Genomic DNA, 23,836 nt, shown 5'->3' with positions numbered 1-23,836 from the left:
GCACATTTGTAGCCCCCACAATCAGGTTAACCAGCAGTACTACGCGGAGTTATCTGTAGAGAGTACTCATTCAGATGTTGAAGTACCAGGTGTTATGGAGTCATTAGACTATCCAATTTCTATATCCAGAAATAGTGAGATTGTTGAGGATCCCAAATCAGCCACTGCAGCAGACTTGGAAGTTAAGCCTGCAGAGATTGTTGTATTATCAGAAGGCTGTTCTGCATCTGCTTCTGATGAAGGACTACAGGTGTTTTCCTTGTGCCATTCCAGAAAATCTCTCAAACCTAGAGACAGACTAGATGTGTAGTAGTAAATCACTTATGATAGAAAGGGAAGCCTAATCCCTTGTAATGGCATGAGGATTAGGCAGCCTACCCCAACCTCTTAGGATGTTGTGTTTTGTTGTTATACTGTTAATGTTTTCAGTGTATTATTACTAATCATTTAAAGGGGGAGGAGTGTAATGTTGTAGGTATTTTTGTTATGCTTATTCCTTCCTGGAGCCCAAGACGAGAATAGCTATTTACTGTTAGAAGCCCACAGGCTGTATTGAGCATGCTCCGGGGGTCAAAGGAGAGAGAGAGAGCAAGGAATTTTTTCAAGATAAAGGCAGGTTAGTTGCTTAGATGAATTTGTACGAGAATAAAATATCTTTTTTTTTCAGTTCAAATCTGTTCCATATACTATACAACCAAATCTGAAAATGTCCGCCTTAATTTCTTGGTGTCAGCTTTCTCATCTGCAAAATGGGTATTAGAATAATACCTATCTACCTTACAAAACTCAGCTAAATTCATAAATGTTCTAAAGTAATTGAGGCCCTAGGATGGAAGGCTTGGTAGAAATGTAAAATATTACCATTCCAGACACACTGCTCTTTTAATGGGCTTAAAAGGGTGCAAGCTTCAAAGCCAGAATGGACTTTTAAAATAAATTATTCAAGTAAATGTAATGCTGGTGGAAGAGGTCATATTGTCAGCCATGGCAATTTAAATCCACTGCTTACCCATAAGCTAGGAAGAGCACAGACAATTGTAATGTCAGCTTCTCCTCACTACACCACATCTGCACCTCAACTCTGCGCTGAATTTGCCACTAGATGTGAGACGATAGTTAAGTCATGATGCCTGAAGCTCTGTGTTGTGAATGCCAAGAAGGGTACTAGTTAGTACCAATTATGATGTAGACTTGTGTCTGTTAGGTGCTGGATTGAGACCACCAACTCATTTCCCACTTACCACCAGCCAATTGTCAGATGAGATGGTGAAGACTGGACCGCACAATTACTATTGACTTAGCCCAGGTTCAAATCAGTGATAGGTGAAAGGCTTCCTTTCCAATTATGAACTTCACCCCCAGCCATCCATGCTCCTTTAGGTGTATTTTTTTAAAGTAAATATATATCAGGTCTTCTGCTTTGGTGACAAACTCTGTGCCAATGGGATCACCACAGATTTCTACAGACAGATACAGTAGAATGATATGGTACTTTGATTGTCTGACTTCTCTATGGGTTCACAGAGGGCTTTGCTTTCAAAACAGGTAAAACTACAACTAGCCTTCTGTAAAGACATGACTTTTCTTTGCCTGAGCCTGTTTAAAATATATATCTGCCACCTGTGACAACTTTAAGAGCTGCCAGCAGAGAATAAACCACTGGGAAAATGTTAGTAAAACTGGTTTGACTGGATGATTAACCTCAGGGCTCAGTTCAGCACAACTGGTGCTCAGCCTCAGTCAGGCAACAGGACTATAAAGAGAAAACCTGTGTGTTGCATGCTAAGATGTTGTTTGGTCTAGCAAAGAGGAGCACCACACAATACTCTTCATCATGAAATCCTCTTTACACTAACTTCTTGATATTCTTTCGTCTCTTTTTTCAATGGGATATGCCTATTTCCAAGTTGAGCAGAAGGCTATTGCAGTAAAACAATCTCTTGATATGCAGAATTTAGGCAGCTAATGTGTGTTTTGATAGCATTTTTGTAGTAAGGTCTTTAGCAGGTTATTTTTTAATAAACTGGAACAATAAAATAAAAATATAAGTGCCTTGCGGTTGATATGAGCTTTCCATTACAGAGAGTGAGACATGTTGCCTCTAAAGTATTCTGCATCATCATAAATACTGTCATGACCAAGACATGGACAGGCTGAGCTAGTGGTCAGAGTAGGAGTCAGGAGTAGGCTGGCTCAGATACGAGGAGATCAGAGCCTGAGACAAGCTAGGGTTCTCCAACTGGGGTTCTTGACCCCTCAGAGGGAGTTGCAAGGTGGTTACATGAAGATCACAAGCAGTGAGCTCTGTGGGGCTGACATTCCTGAGCCTCCATTAAATTTCCCCTGCCCCATTCAAAGGCTTGCTGTGTGGAAGGGGTCACCAATACAAAACTAACTTGAAAATAACTGGGCAGACTGAGAGTCAAGTGTCAGGAGGCAGGCAGGCTCAGGTTACCAGGAGATCCCCAGAAGCAGGTATAATAGGGGAAGCAGTCCTAAGCAAGGGAAACCCAGTTGCATGGACAACATCCTGGTCCTGTGCTTGGTTTAAATAGAAGTAGGTACCCAAGCAGGATCCCCAGAGTTCTGCCAATCAGATCCCAGGACTGGAGTCCTCTGTGAGAGTTGCGCTTCTAGTTCTAGCAACTGCTAGCAGGTTACTGAGTGGCCCTGTGGACCAGCAATTGAGACCAGTGGTCTCTGTCAAAGATATTCAGATTTAGATTTAAAAAGGAAAGCCTTTTTGCCACAATCTTCTACATCCCTCTATGTTGGAAGCAGGGTTCTGATTCCACAGTTCTGACTGCATTAATTCAATAACATCCAGGGTGCCATTTGGGATATCCGGCATCCCTTAAGGACAAAAAGTGCTTCAGACTGCCTTCAAAGAGGCATATGACAGGGAACCCCTTAGGCATTGTGTTATCAGTATGAGACTTATGGAACTAGAAGGCCCATAACTCAAATATATTTGGATACCCAGCTGGGAGTCACTATGTCAGTGTTACTCTTTGCTTATGGGATGCTATGGCTATAACACTTTAGAATGGATGAATCTTGATATGAATTATGACTTCTTGGCTAAAAAGTTTAGTATTTGATGTGCCCTCTCTTGGGAACTGTCTGCTGCCCTTGTAGGGGAGAGGGACACAATGACTGGATAGGTCGGGGCAGAGAAGGGGGCATTATCTCTAATATGATCCACTGTGACAATGAGTAAAGAACAAAACTGAGTAAGTCACCAGCTGAAAGGAACCATCTGAACTTAGCACACACTGAGTGAATCAGAAGCATGTAATGGGGCACACTTGGTACATGGTATCTCTGTTGTATTTCCATAGTCACAACGTTGGGTTTTTACAACTCGGGTTTTAGTTCCTAGATTCTAGAGCTGAGCAAACTATTCATAGGGGATAATTTATTCAGCAAATTTAGCCTGTCTTTCCATTTGCAAATGAGCTGTGTAACCCTTATGAGGGTTTGTGAGCCCAGCCAGCTTGTCCTAGTGGAGCCAGTTTCAGTTGCAACGGTGACTCTAGACATAAACTGCTTCCAGATTGGAGCTATGGTTTTGACTCCAAGTTCCATTACAACAGAAGCTCAACTGTTCAGAAAGCAGAAATGTCATCACAGACCATCTGAATAAATAAAAGGCTAAGGATTTCCCCCCAGGGCACGGGGGCGCAAATGGCTCACAAGAAGCAGGACTGAAGTTTGGGAGAGTTCTGAGATAACCAGAGGGCTCAGGCAGAGCTTACACTTTATCTTGTGCAAGCTCCAGTTTCTGCTCTTTGTGTAATGGGCCTAATAGCCTGTAAACTTCCTGCAATGACTTTGGCGACATTAGACCAGAGGCCAAGAGGTGAGAGAGAGAGACCTACCAGGATGGCCTACTTTTGCCTTTCTCAGAAGCACCTGTGTTTCTCCTCCAGCCTGGGATAAGGAAACCATGACTGCTCTGGTTAATATCCAACAGTTCTGGAGCAGGTGCTCTAGTACCCTCCTGAAACGGTAGTTCCTAAGAGACCTACACTGAGTTTTTGGTTTGTGCAATCTCTTTCCTATCTCATTACTAGGGTCTCTTACCACAACAACAGGCCTAACTGTCTAGAAGCCAGCCAATGCTAGCACCTCTAAGACAAAGTTCTTTTGTAACTAGGGACTCTGCTGTCTTAGTCACGTTCTGGGAGTCAGTCTTAGTGTAAGGAGAGTCCAGTCAATTGGGTTTGGTGGGGACACATTGCCTTGTGGGGATTTTATATTGTGATGAACCTGCTGATTCATTACTTATCACCATAGAATGGGCCAGAGGGAAAAGACAGGTCATTCTTGGAGGGACAGAGAGCATTGTGTTATGCAGAGTGAACAGGAAAAAGAAGTGACATTGAGGATGAAGAGGATCAGGCTTAGGGAGAGAGAGAGGGGCTGTGTGCTGCAGGTTGGAGGCAGCACTGTAATGGCTGGCTGAATGCTAGGGGGCAAATTTGAAGGCAGGCATATCAGGCAAGCCCTATAGATGGATGATCTAACCCACAGCTAGGCAACCTATGGCATGGGTGCCGAAGGTGGCACGCAAGCTGGTTTTCAGCAGCACTTGCATTGCCCAGGTCCTGGCCACCAGCCCTGGGGGCTCTACATTTTAATTTAATTTTAAATGAAGCTTCTTAAATATTTAAAAAACCTTATTTACTTTACATACAACAATCGTTTAGTTATATATTATAGACATAGAAAGAGACCTAAAAACATTAAAATGTATTACTGGCATGTGAAACCTTAAATTACAGTGAATAAATGAAGACTTGGCACACCACTTCTGAAAGGTTGCCAACCCTTGATCTAACCAGTGGGATTTTAGGGTATCTGCTTGAGGCCATGGCCATCCACAAGGAAGCCTTCTGCATTCACACCAGCTCCAGGGAACCCTTGGCCCACTCCCTGACAGCATGGTTCTTCTCACAGCTGATACCCCAGAACTTCCCAACAGGTTGAAGGTTCTGCAAAATGGAGGGGCCTTTAAGCAAAAGTTAGAACAGCCAGGAAGGCATAGTGCTGCAGAGGCAATTGGCTCTTGCTTTTTACAGGAAGGGGGAAATCTGTGCATGGAGGATCTCCTCTGTCTATGGATCCTGGGGGAACAATCTCCCCTCTTGGAAATAATGCTTTATAATTCCAAAAGTCATTAGAAGGCGTTGCATGGCAAATTACATCCTTTCACTGGTTTCTTAAAAGGTGAACAGTTCTTTGGTGTTGAGTTTGCTTTGCTTGTTTCTGTCATAAGAGAAAAATTATCTGTGACAGTAAGTGTGAATTTTGGGTATAAAAACAGAGCTGTGGAGTTGAGGTCAAAAGGTAAATTCTTCTTTTTGCAACATGTTTGATCAGGCTGAGATATTGTCGGTAGTGCTGTGAACAGAAGCAGTGTGACTCCCAGTGGGCAGAGCTTGGAGAGGGAAAGAACATAAACAGAGAAAGAGAGGACAGAGCTGGCCTGGCATAGTGTACTGTGGTCTGCCAGCCAGCTTGCTCTGGCTTTAATGCCTGATTTCCCATTCCCAGGCATGCAGAGCTCAGTGTCTCATGGGAGGGAGTACTTCAAGTTGCTCAACAGAGACCCCACTAAGTGATGAGTGGGCCAGTGCTGTTTGCCCCTTAAAAAATGTTGGCTTCAAAAAGTTTTGAAAACTAGTCATTATCAGGGTGGGGAGGGAGTGCACGTGAGCATGGTAGTCGTCCATACAGCTTACTTTTGAGGGAGAAGTACACTGGATACTGCTGCCTTCCTGTCAGAGGCTGGTCGCAGTGGGAATTCAGTGCCTCTGAAATCTAACCACTTATTTTGATGCCTAAAAAATGGATTTGAGTGCCTGCCTTTAGGCACCCAGTTTTGGCCTATGTGACTTGCTCATGGCCACAAAGCACCAGTGACAGAGCTGGGACTGGAACTTGGGTACTCCTGGCTGCTTGACCCATGCTGAGCTCACTATACTAGGATGTATATGCATGTAACATGATGCTTGAAAATTTAAACTAAAAGAAAAACCATGAAAGTCAAAAGTTAATTGCACATGTAAGTCAGCCAGATCCTCAGTTGGTAGAAATCAGCTGTTTCAATAGTTTCAGTGGAGCAGCAATACTGACTTTCTACTGCTGTTCATTATGCCACCAGTCATTTTATAAACAGATAACAAGGGTTTAACACAGGCCAAATGCAAATGTAGCTGAACAGATTTGGCTTCCATGTTCAAACTAGCACCCCCCAAAAATCCCTCAACTCATTTTTTCCCATTAAAAAGGTACCCTTTAGCGAAGAAAAAGTATGTGAATTTTTAATCTAAGGTACATTTAAAAAAAAATCCTACCATTCAGGCCAGTGAAAACAGTTGTTTAGAATCTCAGCTCTGATGAGCGCTGCCACTACCGGTGATGGTAGACTAGCCTTTGACACTGGAAGGAAGCTCTTTGCTTTGATGATATTGCAATCTCTTCAGTATAGTGAAATTTCCCAAGGGCAAGATAACAAATAAAGGGCTAGAGCTACAGCTCCATTTAGGTGCAAATCAGGGTAGCTCCACTGACTTCAGAACTAAGGATCTTGAAGACTTTCAAGGCAAACAATACACAGTTTATTCAGCACAGTTAAGTCTCCTTTTTTTCCTCCTTTGAGATGATTTTATCCTCTTTTCTTTTATTACAATCACTCTGTGCAGTGAAGGATGTAGCTGGCTGGCTGTGCTTAACCAAGTCAAATGAGCAGGTGAAAACTTTCAGCCTGCCCTCAAGGAGTCTGCCTGAGAAGAGTAATAGGCCCTGCTTGTTGACAAACCATTTAAATCTTGTGTAGAGGGCCATTTGTACCACTTAAGCCCCACCTAAGAGCTACATGGAGCAATCCAGACACTCTTCACCACAGAGAAGGTCTCCATGCTGGCTCGGCATAAGCCAAATTAGGGACAGACCGTGAAATTGGACTAGAGTCACCTTTATGCCAATCCATCCCAACACCACACAAAACAAGTGTGGCAATGCTACAAAACTTGATTTCAGGCCACCGAGGGGAATAGCAGAAGTCAAGGAGGAGGGAAGCTGCCCCTGTATGGGATTCATTCCATCTACACAGAGCCTGAATATTTTGTGAACAGTAAATATGTGGGTGTAGTGATCATCCCTAAATAGTCCTACCATTCCCATCCTCACTGTTTTAATTTATCTGCCTTGGTATCAGTGTCAGCTGATTCACCACCTAGAAGTTCTGTGGAGGGAAACTGCACAGGTCATCACACCGTTTTACTTTTGTGTTTCTCTCTAGAGTGCTGATATGTGTGTTTGTCTTTGAAATCAAGTTTAAAACAAAGGCTAGTGAAAGAATTCTTCCCTGGGCCAAAACAGTGCCCCCTTCCACCTCAATTTGTTTGGACTTATTTAAATTGGGAAGGTGTTGGTCTCATTGCAACAACACTAAGCAAAAGGTGTGTTGATCCTTTTTTTTTGAAGGGAGATGGGATTAGTCAGAGCACTGAAAATAGAAGTCTTTTTTTTTTCAGCCATTCACACACTCTTCTCTTTGCTAATATCTGTGTTTTGAAGTTAGCAGGGCTCACCGAGCCATTGATTTTGTTCCAGATGTAGGGCATGCAAGAGCATTGTACATGTTTTGTTGTTGTTTTAACATGCCTGTTGGAAACCTCATTGTTGACAAACCAAAGCCTTCATATTCACCACAGGTTTGCATCCACTTCCTGATGCTTTGATAGACTGGTGCTTGCCAAGTATCTCTTTAGTGATTAATGTATTTGAAAAAAATCCCAACAAAACAACCCAATAACAACAGGCTCCCCCCACCTCCTGCTCCCTTTAAGAACTATTTTAAAAGACAACATTTAGACTTTGTATAAAACAGCTTTTATCAACCCTTTCAGCTGTTCTTCCCTAAATAATGACAAATGCTTTGGCCAAATTTAAACACCAAGGGCCTGATTGCCCCTGGCCTTTCACTTTGTTAAATCATTTATGCCTTTGCAAACTAGCTGCAAAATCTTACCAGGTCAGAATGCCAAACCTACCATGGACAGGGCAAGGCAGTGGAGAAGCAGAGCCTCCGAGCAGCTAAGATGCCCTTGGCACAAGTCTGGAGACAGGGCCAAAAGTGGCATCAAGCCATTTTCCTGTTCCATGGTCATAGGGACCATAGAGAGGTTAGCTGGGGCGCTCCTCTCTCTGGGGCGCCGTGGACCCACACTACCTCACTCAGTTCGGGAAGAGGTCTAGCGAGGAATTAGTCTGGCTGCAGGAGTCTTCCTCTGTGGCCTTTGTGAGAGCAGAAACAACACTGTTAGTCATCAGCCCAGGCCCTAGGTCAGAGTGGGGCAATGGTGAGACAGTGCTCAGGCCCTCAGGCAGGGGCTGAGCAATAACAGTACATAAACAGTGAGACCAGGCCCTGGATCTGGAGCAGGGCTGGTGCAAGAATGTTTTGCTCCCTAGGCGAAACTTCCACCTTGCGCCCTCCCCCGTGCCCCTGCCCTGAGGTGCCCCCCCCCCCGCGGCAGCTCCCCATGTCTGCCCTGAGGTGCCCCCCTTGTGGCAGCTTCCCACCCCCCACCCTCTACCCTGAGGCACCCTCCCCGGCCCCAGCTCACTCCTGCTTCACCTCCATCCCAGGCACACCGTCGCTGCTTCACTTTTCCCGCCTCCCAGGCTTGCGGCGCCTAAGCTGGTTGGTGCTGCAAGCCTGGGAGGCGGGAGAAGTGAAGCAGCCATGGCATGCTCGGGGAGGAGGCGGGGCAGGGGTGAGCTGGGGTGGAGAGTTCCCCTGTGTGCCGCTCCCTCCACCTTACTTGCTGCAGGCAGCCCTCCCTGCGCTCCCCTGCCCCAGCTCCCTCCACCTAAATGCCGGGGGCGACTGGGGCGGCCGAAGATCAGGCCACCATAGTCACCTCCCAAATCTTAGTCCCCTACATCGCCTAAATGAATGCACTGGCCCTGATCTGGAGGCCTGGTCAAAGGGGAGACTGCCACCTGCAAGTTGGGTGGCAAGGGGGATGCTGGCCCTCCCACTCAGCTGTGTCCCAGCCCCAACCCAGCAGCAGCAGAAGACCCTCTGCTGCATCAGTGCGGATCCTGACTGCAACACACTGACATGGGTTCTGGCAGTGTCGCAGCCAGATTAGGGTCAGCTGCCCCTGGGCTACTTCCGGACTCCCCTTCTTGAGGTACCTGGGTCAGGGTGTTGAGCTCAGGGGGATCCAACACCATTGGTTCCTCGGGATTTCTGGCATCAGGCAAGCTCAGCAACTTCTCCGGGTATCTGGCCTGGGGCAGACCCGGCCAGCCCTTGGGTCCACCACAGGTTGTCAGGGCTTCCTAACCTGGAGGTAGACCAGAGGCCGCTGGTCTCCCTGGCGGCTGCTCTCTTAATGAGCTCTGGGGTCGGGCCTTTATACTTCCTGTGATATGCCTGACCCTCTGGGGGGCAGGCTCAGAGCTCCCTGGTTCCGCCCATTCTGGTGTCTGGAGGGGCTCATCTCTCTCTGGGGCGACGGGAACCTGCATTGCCTCACTACAGGGATGATGGGCACCAGTTTACCCCCCTACCCAAGATAAGGATGTTTTCTCTTATGCAGACTGTTTGTGATCCACTGGGGTCATTTTGAGCACAGATGCAATGTCAGTAGTGAATATTATGATCATCTAATCTGACATCCTTGTAGCCCATAGAGCTAGCTTTAGCATTATTTTATTTAGCAGTAACACAAGGAACCTACAGACCTATATCCTGTAAGACATTGGTTTCACCAGTTAGCATAAGGCTTGAGGCCTACAAACTTTGGCACAGATAAATGGCCTAACGGTCACCCCTAAGTTTTGGGGAACTGAGAATAGCATTTAAGGGGAAAGTTTGTCCATAGCACCACTGGCCAACACAGGAACATGCCAGCTTTTGTATATTTTAGGATAGAACATCTACAGATGTCTGACCACAAGAGTGCCATGGCAATGAATTGATATATATGGTAATAAGTTGAGATCATTAACATACTAACCTATAGGAGAAGGGCACCGCAACATTAGTAGAGTGAGGAAATACACATAAGGAAACCCCACTACTGAATATGCTTTAGGCATACTGGCATCAACATAACATATTATACAATTGTATCCCAGCCTGTGTGCAGGAGGAGAGAAAGAGGTGAGATGCCAGAATGATGGCCGTTGGTGATGAGGAGGAAGGTAATGGTGATGAGGAAGATAATGGCTAACATTTCCGGTTGTTCTGCAGGTTTGATGTGACTATATGGATGTGCAGATGTACATTCTGTATTATCTCTGTCTTGCTGGGTTAGAGTGTTTGTGACTTTGCTATATGTATTAATAAACTATTGTAAATACAGAAGGGTTCCTAAAGTGTGAGTGTTGCAACTGTGCACATCGAAGTTCCTAACTGAACAGTAATTTTAATAATACAGGGCCTGATCTTGGTACAAGAACCTGTCAAACCTTAGAGTGATTACTAGGAACTCTTAAGTAATCAATTTAATGAATACATAATTTATAATTAGGGTACACCCTGGATGGTATGGGCCATGGAATTTCATCCAGGGTGTTCTGCATTGAGCCTAATAACTTGAGGTTGTACTAGAGCATAACTTTTAGAAAAACTATACTCTTGATTTGAAGACCCCAAGTGATGGAAAATTTACTTGCATTCCTTGGTCACCTGTTGCAGTGGTTAATTTTCTTCATTGTTAAATATGCTTATTATTTCCAATTTAAATCTTCCTGATGTCAACTTCCAGTCACTGGATCTCGTTATGCCTTGCTATGTTAGGCTGAAGAGACACCTGGTAGCAGATGAGTAGCAATACCCCTTTCCCTCTCCATGCTCTCTATGCTTGGGGCCAGGATGAGGTGATGTAGGAACTACTATTTTGTATCTGTGTCATTGGAGGATTCCCGTACACAAGGGGAATCCTCTATTGTCCAACTAAACCAGGTTAAAGTCTCCTTTGGACCCCCCGAGATGCACAATGCAGGCTTTACAGTCTGGAGAATTTCCCTTTAGCATTTCCTCCAACTGTTGTTTGCTCAGATTTAGTGCAGTTTGTTTATATTGACTGTGCCCAATCTGCTTTCTGTAAATGTTTATTTTGTTGTACTTTTGTGAAAAAAACAATAATAAAAACAACATGAACCGAACCATGTACATGATTTTAAATGACTTAGGCTGTAATATTCTTCCTCGGTGGGACAAATCCAAAGCACAACAGCATGGGAACCAGAATCTAAAACTGACTAGATACAGAAAGTAAAACTGGCTAGTCTCATTCTACTACCCAGGCTGAGCGAAATGCAAAACACAAAATGAACTTAAGTAGCAAAATGTGTGTTCTATATTTTAAAATGTGTTTGTATTAATGGCCTAAGATATAGGGAGATGCAAAACCAGATCAGGATTTTTGTTTTAAACATGTGAGGGTCTGATTCTTGACTCATGTCAGTTTTATGCTGATATTGCTCCACTGATGGCAACAACGTTACTCTTGATTTAAACACGCGTAGGTGAAAGGAGAATCAGGCCCATGATTTTCACCTTGACAATATTTTTTTAAATAAAATATAAACAGAAGTCAGAAATCCTGCCAACCAAAGACTACTTGTGAAAAATCATATTAAATTGAATATGCTAAATATGCCACACAATTCACTTTAAAGGGTGTGTCTAGGAACTTTTCTTCTAACAAATGTTCTTTCGTAAACTAAATGTATCTGTGCCTTTAAAAAAAACAGGGAAAAGAAAACACTGATTCTGATCTTTTGTACACCTGATTCAAATCAATGCATATATAAAATCAGGCCCTAAATATATTAGCACATATGTAGCAGGGTAAGACTAAGTCCAGGAATAAACCATCAGAACCAAAGCTTTATTCATCGTCCTTGAATATTTTGGAATAAATTCTGTGTTATATATCCTGAGATGCAGCACCAAGCACGTAGCCCGGCAGAGAGCTGACTCATGGCCACCTTACCTGGCTTGACATTTTTTAAAAGAAACAGTTATTTAAATGGTTTGGTGAAAAATAACTTTTTGTTTAGAAATTTCAAAATCATTTTTAAAAAGTTCAAAAATGCTAAATACTAATAATCAACATTCTGTTTGACTTGATGTGATTTTTAAAAAACTTTTCAATTTGCTGAAAATTTAGAAAAAAATTGTTTCCAGTTCAACCTGAAACAATTTTTCCTCCCCAGTTTGTTGGAATTGCCAGGAAACCAAAAATCCATTATTCACACCACTCTGCTTATCATGCTCCCATTTTCCCAATGTGCTTAAGTGACTCACTTATCAATCCCAAACTAATGTGTTAAGTGACTCACTAAAGAGCCATGTGAGTCACTGGCAGAGTCAAGAAGTTTGCTGATCTTAACATTAAGCATTGCAGGACAGGAAGCAGTAAGGTGTTTGATATAAGTTGGTGCTCATAGCTCAAAGCAATGGAGACCGTTTTTATGACTTCTGTGACAAGCCTTTACTCTGAATAGGTTCCTTCGGGAGTGAAAGAATTGGCATATGCAAGCACCTGAGACCCATGAAAATTCACATTAACAATTTTCTGGACTGATCCCATGGGGTGGCAGAGATGCCTACCCATTCCCAGTTAAATATTCTCTACAACTTACAACCCAAGACCCGATGCTCCTGTTCTTCACCAGTAAGCAGAATAGCTTTCTTTTTTAAACATAGCTTAATCAATACCTGTATGCATAAGGCATTCTAGTCTCTCTGACACAAAAACTTGTTACTGTAATATACCAATTAAAAGCTCAGATTTTTTTCTGGACATGTATGTTCAAAAATTTTCAATTTATCCCATGAAACAAATATTAAGAATCTTTTAAAATAATAAATAGAAAATATTTATTATACAGCATCATCAAGATCATTTTGACAAAAAGGCCATTTGAATCTAGCATTTGACAGGCCAAAAGAAATAACTTTTACAGGAAGCTTAATAACTTGTACAGCCACATACACGAAGGTGGGTTCTTGCCCTTTAGATACACTTTATGTATGTGTATGTTTACAGTTTTAACAATTACAAACAGACCTACTATACTGAATTTCAAGAAAACTCCTACTCATGATATTATGATTAAACAGTAGTAAAGTCAGTGCTTAATGTGTGCAAATCAGCTAGGTCAGACAACCTAAAATTTGCCATAGGCATACATATCTATATATCTATCAATCATTATGTCTTATCTAACTCATGTCTTCAAAGTACTAGCCCTGTTGCTATCGGTAGCAACACAAAACATCTTATACTAATAGTAGGTATGAGAATATAGAATCCTTTGCTAGTATGCTTCTCAAGAGAAATATCATTGCATTTGTTCTTATTTCTTTAATCTAGCTACAGTTTAAAACAAAACAAAACAAAACTGAGCCAACAAAAACCAACCAACAAACCCAATGACATCTTTAGGTTTGACCAGAGACCTCAATTTTTCAACAAAGATGTAGTGGTTTCTTTGGGCAAAGTCAATTCATGCTTTTCACATCAAGATGATAATAGTAATTGGCAACAAGTCATATTGAAAGGAATACCATAAAAAGAAAAGAGTAAGGATTAAATATTGGATCTGATTTGGGGCACCAGCCAATTATTTTAATGCTGCTGCTATATAATTAGATAAAAAAATAAACACGTTAATAGAAGAATTGATTACTGGCAACAGGCATTTTTAGACTAAAATGAAATAAAAGGGGAAAAATCAAGTATAAATATGAGGAATTCAGAATAATTCTGGCAGAAACATACAGGACCTATGACAAAAAGCAATTATGTAATTATGCTGGCATGAAAAGAACACTTCACAAATATCAAGAGAAAATGAAGTGTAGAAATTATGGAACAGATCCTCAGCTGAAGTCAATCAAGCTATGACAATTTACAGCAGCTGAGGATTTGCTCCATATGAGTGGCCTATATAACACAATATCTAATACATAAAAAACAAAAACCAGCCGATGAACGAACCAAATCAAGCCAACCAAACCAACCACAGTTCATTGAATTGATGCACTCAAGCCACAAGAGTTTGATCTGGATTTTGAACCCCAGAACATTTTAAGAATGTCTGGGGCAGGGTTTTGGTTTAGGCCCATCTCTGGCAAATGTGTGAACTGTGGAGAGAAGAGGATGTGAAAAAGGACAGAAACAGAGAAGCATAGAAATGACCATTAAAAATGAAAAGAGCAGAAAGGGAAACCATACAGGCAAAAAACACAGACACTTGGAATAAGACGTGTAAGTAGAAGAGGCTGAGAGGTAAAGGACAACTCTGAATAGATCTGGATCTTTGTGTACATATTAAGCACTGATGAAAGTTCTTGTCTCAATATGATTTTATTTGTAACTATCTGAAATAATTAGAAATGATCTAAATACTTTTTCCAGTCTTGCCTTTATAGTTTTAATACTGGCATATGCAAGATTTCTAAAACAGACTTTTTATTTTAGTTAACCACAGTTGTTGCAAATATTTAAAGTAATAAGCTCTCAAAGCACTAGTTATCAATAGCATATTTCCACATAATAAAATATCTGCAAAATAAAGCATCTATTATAAGGGTAACAACCGTCTTAACTTATATATGAAAAATGTGTTAGCACAGCATACAAACCTTCAAAGATCTATAGTATATTTGTAACAATGCTATAAAACATGATTGGAACATAAAAATATCCATGTATATTTGTAAGACAATCTTCCAGTGGCAGTTATTAGACATTACATTTCACACATACTATACACACACACACAACCATACACTCATTCTCTTGCTTCTACAATGGATTTTATGACTCACGATAAAGAATTGCCTTTTTGTTTGAAGTAGTAATTGTTGCTATAAGTTTACAGTTATTTTTGATGTATCTGTTCCTATAGTAACACAAAAAACAATGTAATCACATGGCAAACATATTGTATTATGAAAGGTTACTTGGTAAATATTTTGCTACCATAAATGTAATGTAACAGTTTAGCCACATGGCTTGCAATCTTATACAAAAGGGCAGTTCTTCTTAGTACTCAGAACATTACAAGTACTACAACAAAGGCTCTTTTAACCAGACTTCTTGAATCTTCACAAAAAATGTTGTGATTATCCTGGCCCCGTTTCAAAATCAGCACAAGTTAAAAAAAATCTAATGTGAGCAACTGATTGTTCTGACAAAACTCTTTTAAAATCATATGTCAGCATGTTATCTTTGCTTTTCCCCAACAGACACACTACAGTGACTTGCATTTGCACTTCATCTCACCTACTAAACCAGAAGAAATATGAACTCTCAAACAGAGATCTCTTCCCTTGTTCCTGCCACACCCTGCCGCCTCCACCTCTTGCGTCTGCTGCTTCTTCACCAGATAAAGAATTACAGCCATGAGATGCGTTAATGACTTATCCATGGTTGCATTTATCCAGAGTCATTTCCAAGCATTACCAAGAGTGTGTGTGAGTGTGAGTGATTTTTATGTTTACTCATTTTTTTGCTATAGAAGTTGTTTATTGGGTTTGTGCTTTGTCAGAATTTCCTATTGTCTTCTCAAAGTACAACTCTTTTATTATTTTTTTTAACAGCTAAATAATTTAAGCCCTCAAATAGATCATTTTTAGTGCAGGATACAGTTTTTGTCCCATCACATATAATGTCACATTCTGCTTTCTCAAGTTTCCCCACCCACACGTCTTGGTTCTTCCCTCCCTTCCCCCCAGCAATTTCTAGTTGAAAGCAGCCAAAATCCTCCTTGTTCACATCTTGATGTAATTCTCATTCTACAGGGTGGAGGAGCTCTGTTTATAATCCCTCAGGATGACTGAAGCGTAGGTCACGTTTGGCGGGGTGCAGAGCACTGACTCTGACACTGGGGAGCTGGGCACCGAGCTGCCAGAAGCCACCGAATCTCTGAAAGGAGATGGAGGCGTCAGTGCTGGTGAATCTTCCAGAGTCAGTTTGTTAGTCACCTGCTCCTCTTCCTCCTCCTCCTCTTCCTCCTCCTCTGTGGTCTCCGGCCTCTCATACACATATCCTTGAATGAGCTTAAACTTCTCGCTTTCCACCTCGTCGGCCGGCGGTGAGACCGACTCTTCACTAAAAATGGCCATCTGGAGAGGAAGCACCTGCTGTTGCGGCAGTGGAGGCTGGTAGAGGACCCTCACTCCATTCCCTGCACTGGGCATGGGGATCACAGAGTTGAAGTCAGGAATGCTGGTGGCAAACTTGTTGACCACGCCTTGCAGCTGCTCCACAATAGATCTCTGCTGCAGCACCAGACTCTTGGGGGGCTGTTCAGGTAAGAACAGGTTGGTCTCCTCTGCCATTGCCTGAAGTGGGGGTGTGGCTGTCACCCACCTGTGCACCACCATGGAAGGGCTGCTGGGCTGGCTGAAGCGCACTGGCTCGCTCTCTTCTTCCTCCACCACATTGTAGAGAGTCTTACTGCTGATGTCTGAAAAAGTCAGGCTCTTGCCTTGGCCATGGTAACTTTTAGCGAGGGGCTTGATTACTGCTGTCTGATTGGATCCCGTCTCCTTGCTCGTTACATGCATTGAGAGTCTGTGCCACATGTGTTGTCCCTTGGGAACATGTCTTCCACCTGGTTCAGACCATGACACAGACTTTCCATTAGAACTATGAATAAAATAAAGATGGGTTTATTTGCATTTAAAATATGCACACATGTACAGCATAACAAACAAGCCTAGAGGAATACTTGGCTGCTTTGCCTCATTAATTGGTTCCCCTGCTAGTCAGATAATCTCAGAACCAGGCACAGAGAAATACTACGAAGAGAAACCATGATTTATCTTAAAAGCAGCAATTATCAAAATTTGCATCTGAATCCAATTATTCCCTGCCAGCTACTGACCCTGCAGCCAAAACAAAAAACTTGACACTGAGGGCACTGGAAAGGTTACCCAAATTTTAGACATGGCAGGTATTTTGGTTTACATCTAAGTTTGCGTGCTGTATCTTACAGGGAAAAATAATAGGCAGAGCTCTAATTAATGCTGACTGCTGTTTACATGAAAGATTTCCAAACTGATGGAAGACAAACAAACCGCAGTCTTAGCCCTTGGCATTTAAAATATTGGTAGCAGAAGGTACTGCTAATAACTCTTTCTGTCCTGTTAGCCAACCCCTCTCCTCCTCCCAAATGTAGACATACATTAAAAGTCCCAGATATTAAAGGATCTGAGGGCCTTCCTAGAGGGAAATCCAACACTCTGCTCCACTTTTATGATTTGTGAACTCAGACAGGAAGAGTGGCTCTCTCCACCCAATCAGGAGTCCTATCAAAATTAAGTGGGACATCATAGGACAAAAGCTTTGTTATTTGCCCCATCTACCCATGGAGAAGTATATGCAGCAGGCCTCATCCCATTGATTTGAATGCCAGAAAAAGGAAATAAAAATAGCTAACAGGAAGATTTTTCATCTCTTTGCTGTTTGGACTCTTACAAGGGCTGGAACAAAGAACCAGAAAAGCAGAGATCCCCAGGACTGACCTGGGGTAAGCCCTGAAAAGGCATTCAATGCTGGCAGATTACAACATCTCACTCCACTTTTGCAACCCTAGACTAGTGATGGGCAACCTGCAGCCCATAGACTGCATGCAGCCCATCAGGGTAATCTGATTGTGGGCTGCAGGTTGCTCACCACTGCCTTAGACTGAACTCATTTGTCCATATATGTTACCTGCTTTAATCTGTAAATAACTCTCTCATTTCTTTTTCCTAGTCAATAATTCTTAGTTAGTTTACTATAGGATTTACTACCTGTGTTGTCTGTGGTGCGAGATCTACAGATCAAATTGATCTGGGGCAAGTGACTGGTCTTTTGGGACTGGGAGCAACCTGAGTATTTTGTGATTTTTGGTGTAAGTGACCATTTATCACTAAGTCCAGCTTGCCTGGGTGCCAAGATAGACTGGAAAGCCCAAAAGGACTGGCTGTACTCCATGGTAGGACTGATTTAGTAATCTAGGAGTTCACATTTGATGCTGGGTTGGTGAAATCCAATTATAGAACGCACCACCAATTTGGGGTGTCTGCCCTGTTCTGACAGTATACTCTGAGGTAGGCACTCACTGTCACGAACCATTCCAGACAGTGGGACAACAGGCAAAAATAAAAAACTGTAGAAAGCTGTTCACAGTTTGTTGACTTGTTTGTCACTGCAGAGTATGCCTCCGTATTTTCAGTGTAGAGTGGATTTAACTCAACCCAGGGATGATTTTCAAGCAGGGAAGAAAGAGCTAGCATTTAAGATGGTTGGTTCTTGAAAGTGCAGGAACTAGCAGCTCACGATGCCTAGCCAGAAAGGGTTAAATATCCTGCAAAATAAAAATCCTCAAAAGACATGTGGAGGGATAATGTTTGTATTTACATATGTTTGAGCATGGTCAATCAACAGTCCCTGTCTATGCTGTATTCTGATAGTTCAGAGATCAAAAAAACATTCTAGCATTTAAATGAATTTTAAACATGGATTATCTCGGTATTCATCTCTTTTTAAAATGTACTGTGAACAGTGGAGGAACAAGCAAATTGCCTGAGGTTAATTCTATAGCTAAGTACCAGTGATGGACCTCCTTCAAAGTTATCCTAATTACCTTTTGTTCCTGGAGGAACTCTCAACTTGTCAACGAGGACATGAAATTGTGTAAAAGATCCTTGGGTCCTGATTCTGTCATCTCAGTTCTGCTTGAGGCTTCATACAGGGGAAGCTTCAGCAAAAGGACTGAGATCTCAGTCCTAAACTGGAACACCCTGCAATGATTTTGGACTATAATCTATGAACTATTTCTGACAGAACTCTGCAACTACAGAACTCACCATCTCTGCTATGAAACTGAACCTCAGTGAATTGAACTCATATCTGTATGTATATTGAGCTTTTAACCATTCTCTCGTTTGTTTTTTAATAAATTTTAGTTTAGTTAATAAGAATTGGCTGTAAGGTGTATTTGGGTAAGATCTGGAATATTCAATAACTCGAGAGGTATTGCGTCTGATCCTTTGGGATTGGCAGAACCTTTTCTTTTATATGATGAAATAAGATTTTCAGGAATCATCATCATATTTGACTTAGGTATCTGGATGGAGGCCTGAGGCTTGGATCACTTTAAGGGAACTGTGCTGTTTGGACTCTGTCAAAGCATTCTAAATGGGGCTTTTGGTGACAATGAAAACTTGAGGACCTGACCTGTGTTCTTATCCTCAGAAGAGGAACCAAAATGCAATGAACCAAAGAACTGTGCTTTCCTATCTTCCTCCGCCATCCCTGGAAGCAGTGCCTGGAGGGGAACAGTACCTCAGCAGCTATAGCACACAGAACCAAGCATAGATATTCTCATTGCTGGCAAAACCAATAGAAATAGTTACTGCAGATAGATCAACCATTTCTGCAGGGAGGCCCAGGAGAAGAGAAAAACTAAGATTCTCCCCGACAGCGCTACTTTTAAGTTCTTATCTCAGGAGGAAAGGTTTGCTCTCTAGAGGAATAAGCAGGGGTCCAAACCCTGTGATTTCAGTGGAAGTCCAAGGCAATTCACATGGAAGCCCTGTACCTCTGTACTGCCTCCTGACCTCATGTGGCTGTTCCTGTCAGCATAGCTCCACAAGAGTGATCTTGACACTTGTGTGTAGGTTTTTCCTACTAGTCCTTGCTCCAGAAAAATTATCCTGCATGTTTTGTTTCTCTCCTGCACAGATTCCTCCCCAACACTGTTTTTTCATATAACAAGATATCACTGCTCAAAGTTTGTGAAAACTACAGTGGCAAAATGCAGCTCTGTGGAAATGGTAGGAAAATGGTGCAGAATACAATCCTGTACATTTGGGGTATGGGAAGGAGAAATTGACAAAGTGACATGCCATTTTCTGTTTTCTTGGAGAAAAAATTTGAGATAGGTCTGTGCTGCAAAATTCAGATCTAGAGCCCAGGGGTGGGTATTGGAGACAAGGGTTTGGTTTGGCCCACAGGAGCCAGTCACAATGTTCATACATCCAAAGTATGGATAGGATTGGACCCAGAGTTTTGTCTTGAAAAAAAAAGTGCAAATTTCCCAGTGCTGAAGAATACAAGCTTTATAGTAAATGATGAAAAGATGAGATTTAAAAAATATTCTGCAGACTGTCATAGTTATGATCAATATGAACTGTGTTATATTTTGTTTTTAAAATGCTGTAAACATAAGCAAGTCAAATAACTGAAAATGTTAGAGGCAGAAGATTTTATATCCACAGAAGTAACATTTTAATATACAAAGTTTTATAAAAACATTTCCCTTAGAAAAAACATTTGGTCTGCCACTGAGTTTGATGCAATTCTCTACAACATGTTGGCATTGCATTCTGCATGATACTCTAAGGAATGATTATTTTTGAGACACTGCATCAAGTTAAGAGAACAATTTGTGTAAATAAAATACACATAACTGATAAAAGTATAATGCTCCCTCATGATAGGGCTGTTCTGGGAATTAAATGTGGTGTTTGTGATAAGATGTGTATTATAAAGAGGAAAAATCACAGTGGATGTGAGCACCAGGGGATAGCAAAATTATGCTGGGGGAGACTTATCAGGAACGTAAGAATAGCCATACTAGGTCAGAGGAATGGTCCAACTAGCCCACTATCCAGTCTTCTGACAGTGGCTGGGGTCAGATGCTTCAGAGGGAGTGAACAGAACCGAGCAGTTATCAAATGATCCATCCTCTGTCATCCAGCCCGAGCCTCTAGAGCATGGGGCTGTTTCCATGATAATAGCCACTGATGGACCGGTCCTCCAGGAACTTATCTAATTCTTTTCTGAACCTAGTTATATTTTTGGCTTTTACAACATTCACTGGCAACAAGTGCCAAAAGATTGACTGTGTGTTGTGTGGAGAAATACTTCCTTAAATTTGTTTTACGCCTGCTGCCGAATAATTTCATCGGGTGACCACTGGTTCTTGTGTTATGTGAAGGAGTAAATAACACTTCCTTATTCCCATTATATAGTGGCATTATGATATTTTCTACCTTATTTTCTATCCTTTTCCTAATGGTTCCTAACATTGGGTTAGTGTTTTTGACCGCTGGTGCACATTAAGCAGATGTTTTCAGAGAACTATCCACGATGTCTCCAAGATCTTTTTCCTGAGTCGTCGTAGCTAAATTAACCCATCATTTTGTATTTATACGGTTTATTTTCCACTGTGCATGACTTTGCATTTATCAGCATTGAATTTCATTGCCATTTTGTTGGTCAGTTACCCAGTTTTGCGAGATCACTTTATAATTCTGCATAGTCAGCTTTGGACTTAACTATCTTAAGTATTTTTGTACTTATCTTAAGTGGAAATTTTGCCACTTCACTGTTCACCCTTTTTTCCAGATCTTTTATTAACGTGTTGAACAGCACTGGTCCCAATACACACCTACTTACCTCTCTCCTCTGTGAAAACTGACCATTTATTCCAACTCTTGTTTGCTATCTTTTAAGCAGTTACCGATCCATGAAAGGAATTTCCCATTTATTCCATGACTGCTTACTCAAGAGCCTGTGGTAAGGGACCTAGTCAAAGGCTTTCTGAAAGTTCAAATACAAGATCTTGGGCACAGAAGAGGGAACATTATGTGGAAACAACATCTAACAGCAATGCACTTTAAACCCCAATTCAGCAAATCACTCAAACATATACCTAACTTTAAGCAGGAGTAATTCCATTGATTTTGTTGCTCTCTCTCATTCCCACACAGATTTCCTCCAGCACGGTTCATGTTCTTGTTTCTCGACTCTGCTGTCTCTCATGCTAAGTAGACTTCATTATCATCCTCTACTCCCTCATTCCTAACCTCTGGTGTGTCTCTTCCCATCTTTGATTCAATCCTCAAACCACCCCTTTAGCCTTTCTATGCCCAAGATCTTGAATATTACATGACAGGTAAAAATTGGCACTGCCAGGAACTCCCTAGCTCCATCTTCATCTACCGCTTCTTCCCACTCCATTAATTTTCCTCTGTGGAAGTAGAGAAAGTAAGAAATAAGTTTTTCTCCGACAACTCCCTGTCACATTTTTGCCTGCTTGCCTCAAATCCAGATCTTCACTAAACTCCTGCTTCTGCCCTCCACTATGCCTCCAATATACAGTAAAAGAAACCAAACCAACAATCATATGATAATCAAATTAACTTGCAACTCCATCACTAAAATATGTAATAACTACTTGTTCACTCACTTCAGTTTACTCTCTGTTATATCCTTGGAGGCAGTTGGTTTAGGAAGAAATCACTTGAGGCCAGACAGCAGACAGCTAACAAAACTACCATTTATTTACACACACACAGAGCTCATCTAACCGGCCAAAACAGGCTAGGCTATCTAGGCTATCCCCTAATAATCTAACTCAGTTGCCATGGGAACAAAAACCATGACAACCAAATACACAACATATTCCTCCCCCCCAATAAGAACATCCCCTAAATAAAACACACACTAGACTAGAGAAGCAGGGTAGACTGCCTCCATTCCCGGCTAAACCCTGGGGGATTATTTTGCCCCATAACCGTGGGTTTGCCCTAGCTAAAGATCAAGCTGATGAGGAGGCCTTCTGTCTCTAGGTGGATTACGGCCAACTCCTGGTGTTTTTGCACCCGAAAGTACCATGGGCTTGGGGTCCGCAGCACGAACAGGCGAGGAGGTGGTATCAGCTCATGCTGGGCAAAGGGGTATCTCAGCCGCCGGCAATAATGGAGGAGAACAGTCAGAAACAGGTGATTCGTGATTCGGTGTCTCACCAGAAGAGGTGAAGTCAGACCACTCAACTGCAGATGTGTCCTGAGGACTGGCATAACCTGGCAACAGCTGATCTACATGTTGCCCCCAGGTAAGATTCTCTGCAGTCTGGACTGTGTAGGAAACAGGTCCTGTTTGAGTGATGATCGTGGCAGGGACCCATTTAGCTCTGGAAGCATAATTCCGAGCCAAAACGGGCTGTCCCGGGCTAAAGGTTCGGTCTTTTGCTCTGGGTGCCCGTCTGATGACTTGATATTGCTGCTGATGTTGCACAGTTTGTCGGGGTTCAGAAGGTTTCAGCAGATCAAAGCAAGTGTGCAGCTGTTGTCCCATCATTAGAAAGGCCGGGGATGCCTGGGTCGTAGCATGAGGTGTGTTTCTGTAGGAAAGTAAGAAGGTATCCAGACACTTTTGAACGGAGTGATGTCCCCTTGCTGATTTCAAAGCGTGTTTCATTGTCTGCACAAATCTTTCAGCTAATCCATTGGTGGATGGATGATATGGTGCTGATGTGATGTGGTGTATCCCATTTGCCTTCATAAAATTTTGAAACTCCTGAGAGATGAACTGCGATCCGTTGTCGCTCACAAGTTGTTCTGGCAGACCAAAACGACTAAAAAATCCCCGTAGTTTTTGGATAGTACTCTCTGCAGTAGTGGACTGCATTATAGAGACTTCTGGCCATTTAGAATGGGCATCTACTGCCATCAAGAACATGCTTCCTTCAAGGGGGTCAGCGAAGTCAATGTGAATACATTGCCACGGGTTTTCAGGCCAGTCCCATGGGTGTAGGGGCGCCCACTGGGGTGCATTCCTCACACCCTGATATGACATATAAGCTTTTGCCTGCTCTTCAATAGCACTGTCCAATACAGGCCACCAAAAATAGCTTCATGCAATTTCCTTCATGCTCACTATTCCACAGTGACCGGAATGTAGCTGTTCTAACATCTGTGATCTCAGTGGTGGTGGAATAATGACAC

General features: G+C 42.3%; 1 protein-coding gene across 2 annotated transcripts in view; it reads right to left on the bottom strand.

Annotated features, from left to right (window-relative positions):
- Positions 1-12,989: 12,989 nt before the first annotated feature.
- GRM1 (glutamate metabotropic receptor 1) overlaps positions 12,990-23,836 on the bottom strand; it is a 291,902-nt gene continuing 281,055 nt past the window's right edge. Inside the window, exon 9 of one of the 2 annotated variants that reach the window (XM_032794533.2) lies at positions 12,990-16,700. In XM_032794533.2, coding sequence (XP_032650424.1) covers positions 15,845-16,700 — 856 coding nt within the window. In that variant the 3' untranslated portion in view covers positions 12,990-15,844. The remainder of the gene's footprint in view (positions 16,701-23,836) is intronic. The other variant, XM_032794554.2, reaches the window with a different exon arrangement.

Source organism: Chelonoidis abingdonii, chromosome 3 (genome assembly GCF_003597395.2).
Source record: "Chelonoidis abingdonii isolate Lonesome George chromosome 3, CheloAbing_2.0, whole genome shotgun sequence".
Lineage (NCBI taxonomy): Eukaryota > Metazoa > Chordata > Testudines > Testudinidae > Chelonoidis > Chelonoidis abingdonii.
The sequence above is the reverse complement of the archived record's forward strand: the minus strand, read 5'-3'. Positions and strand labels throughout refer to the sequence as shown.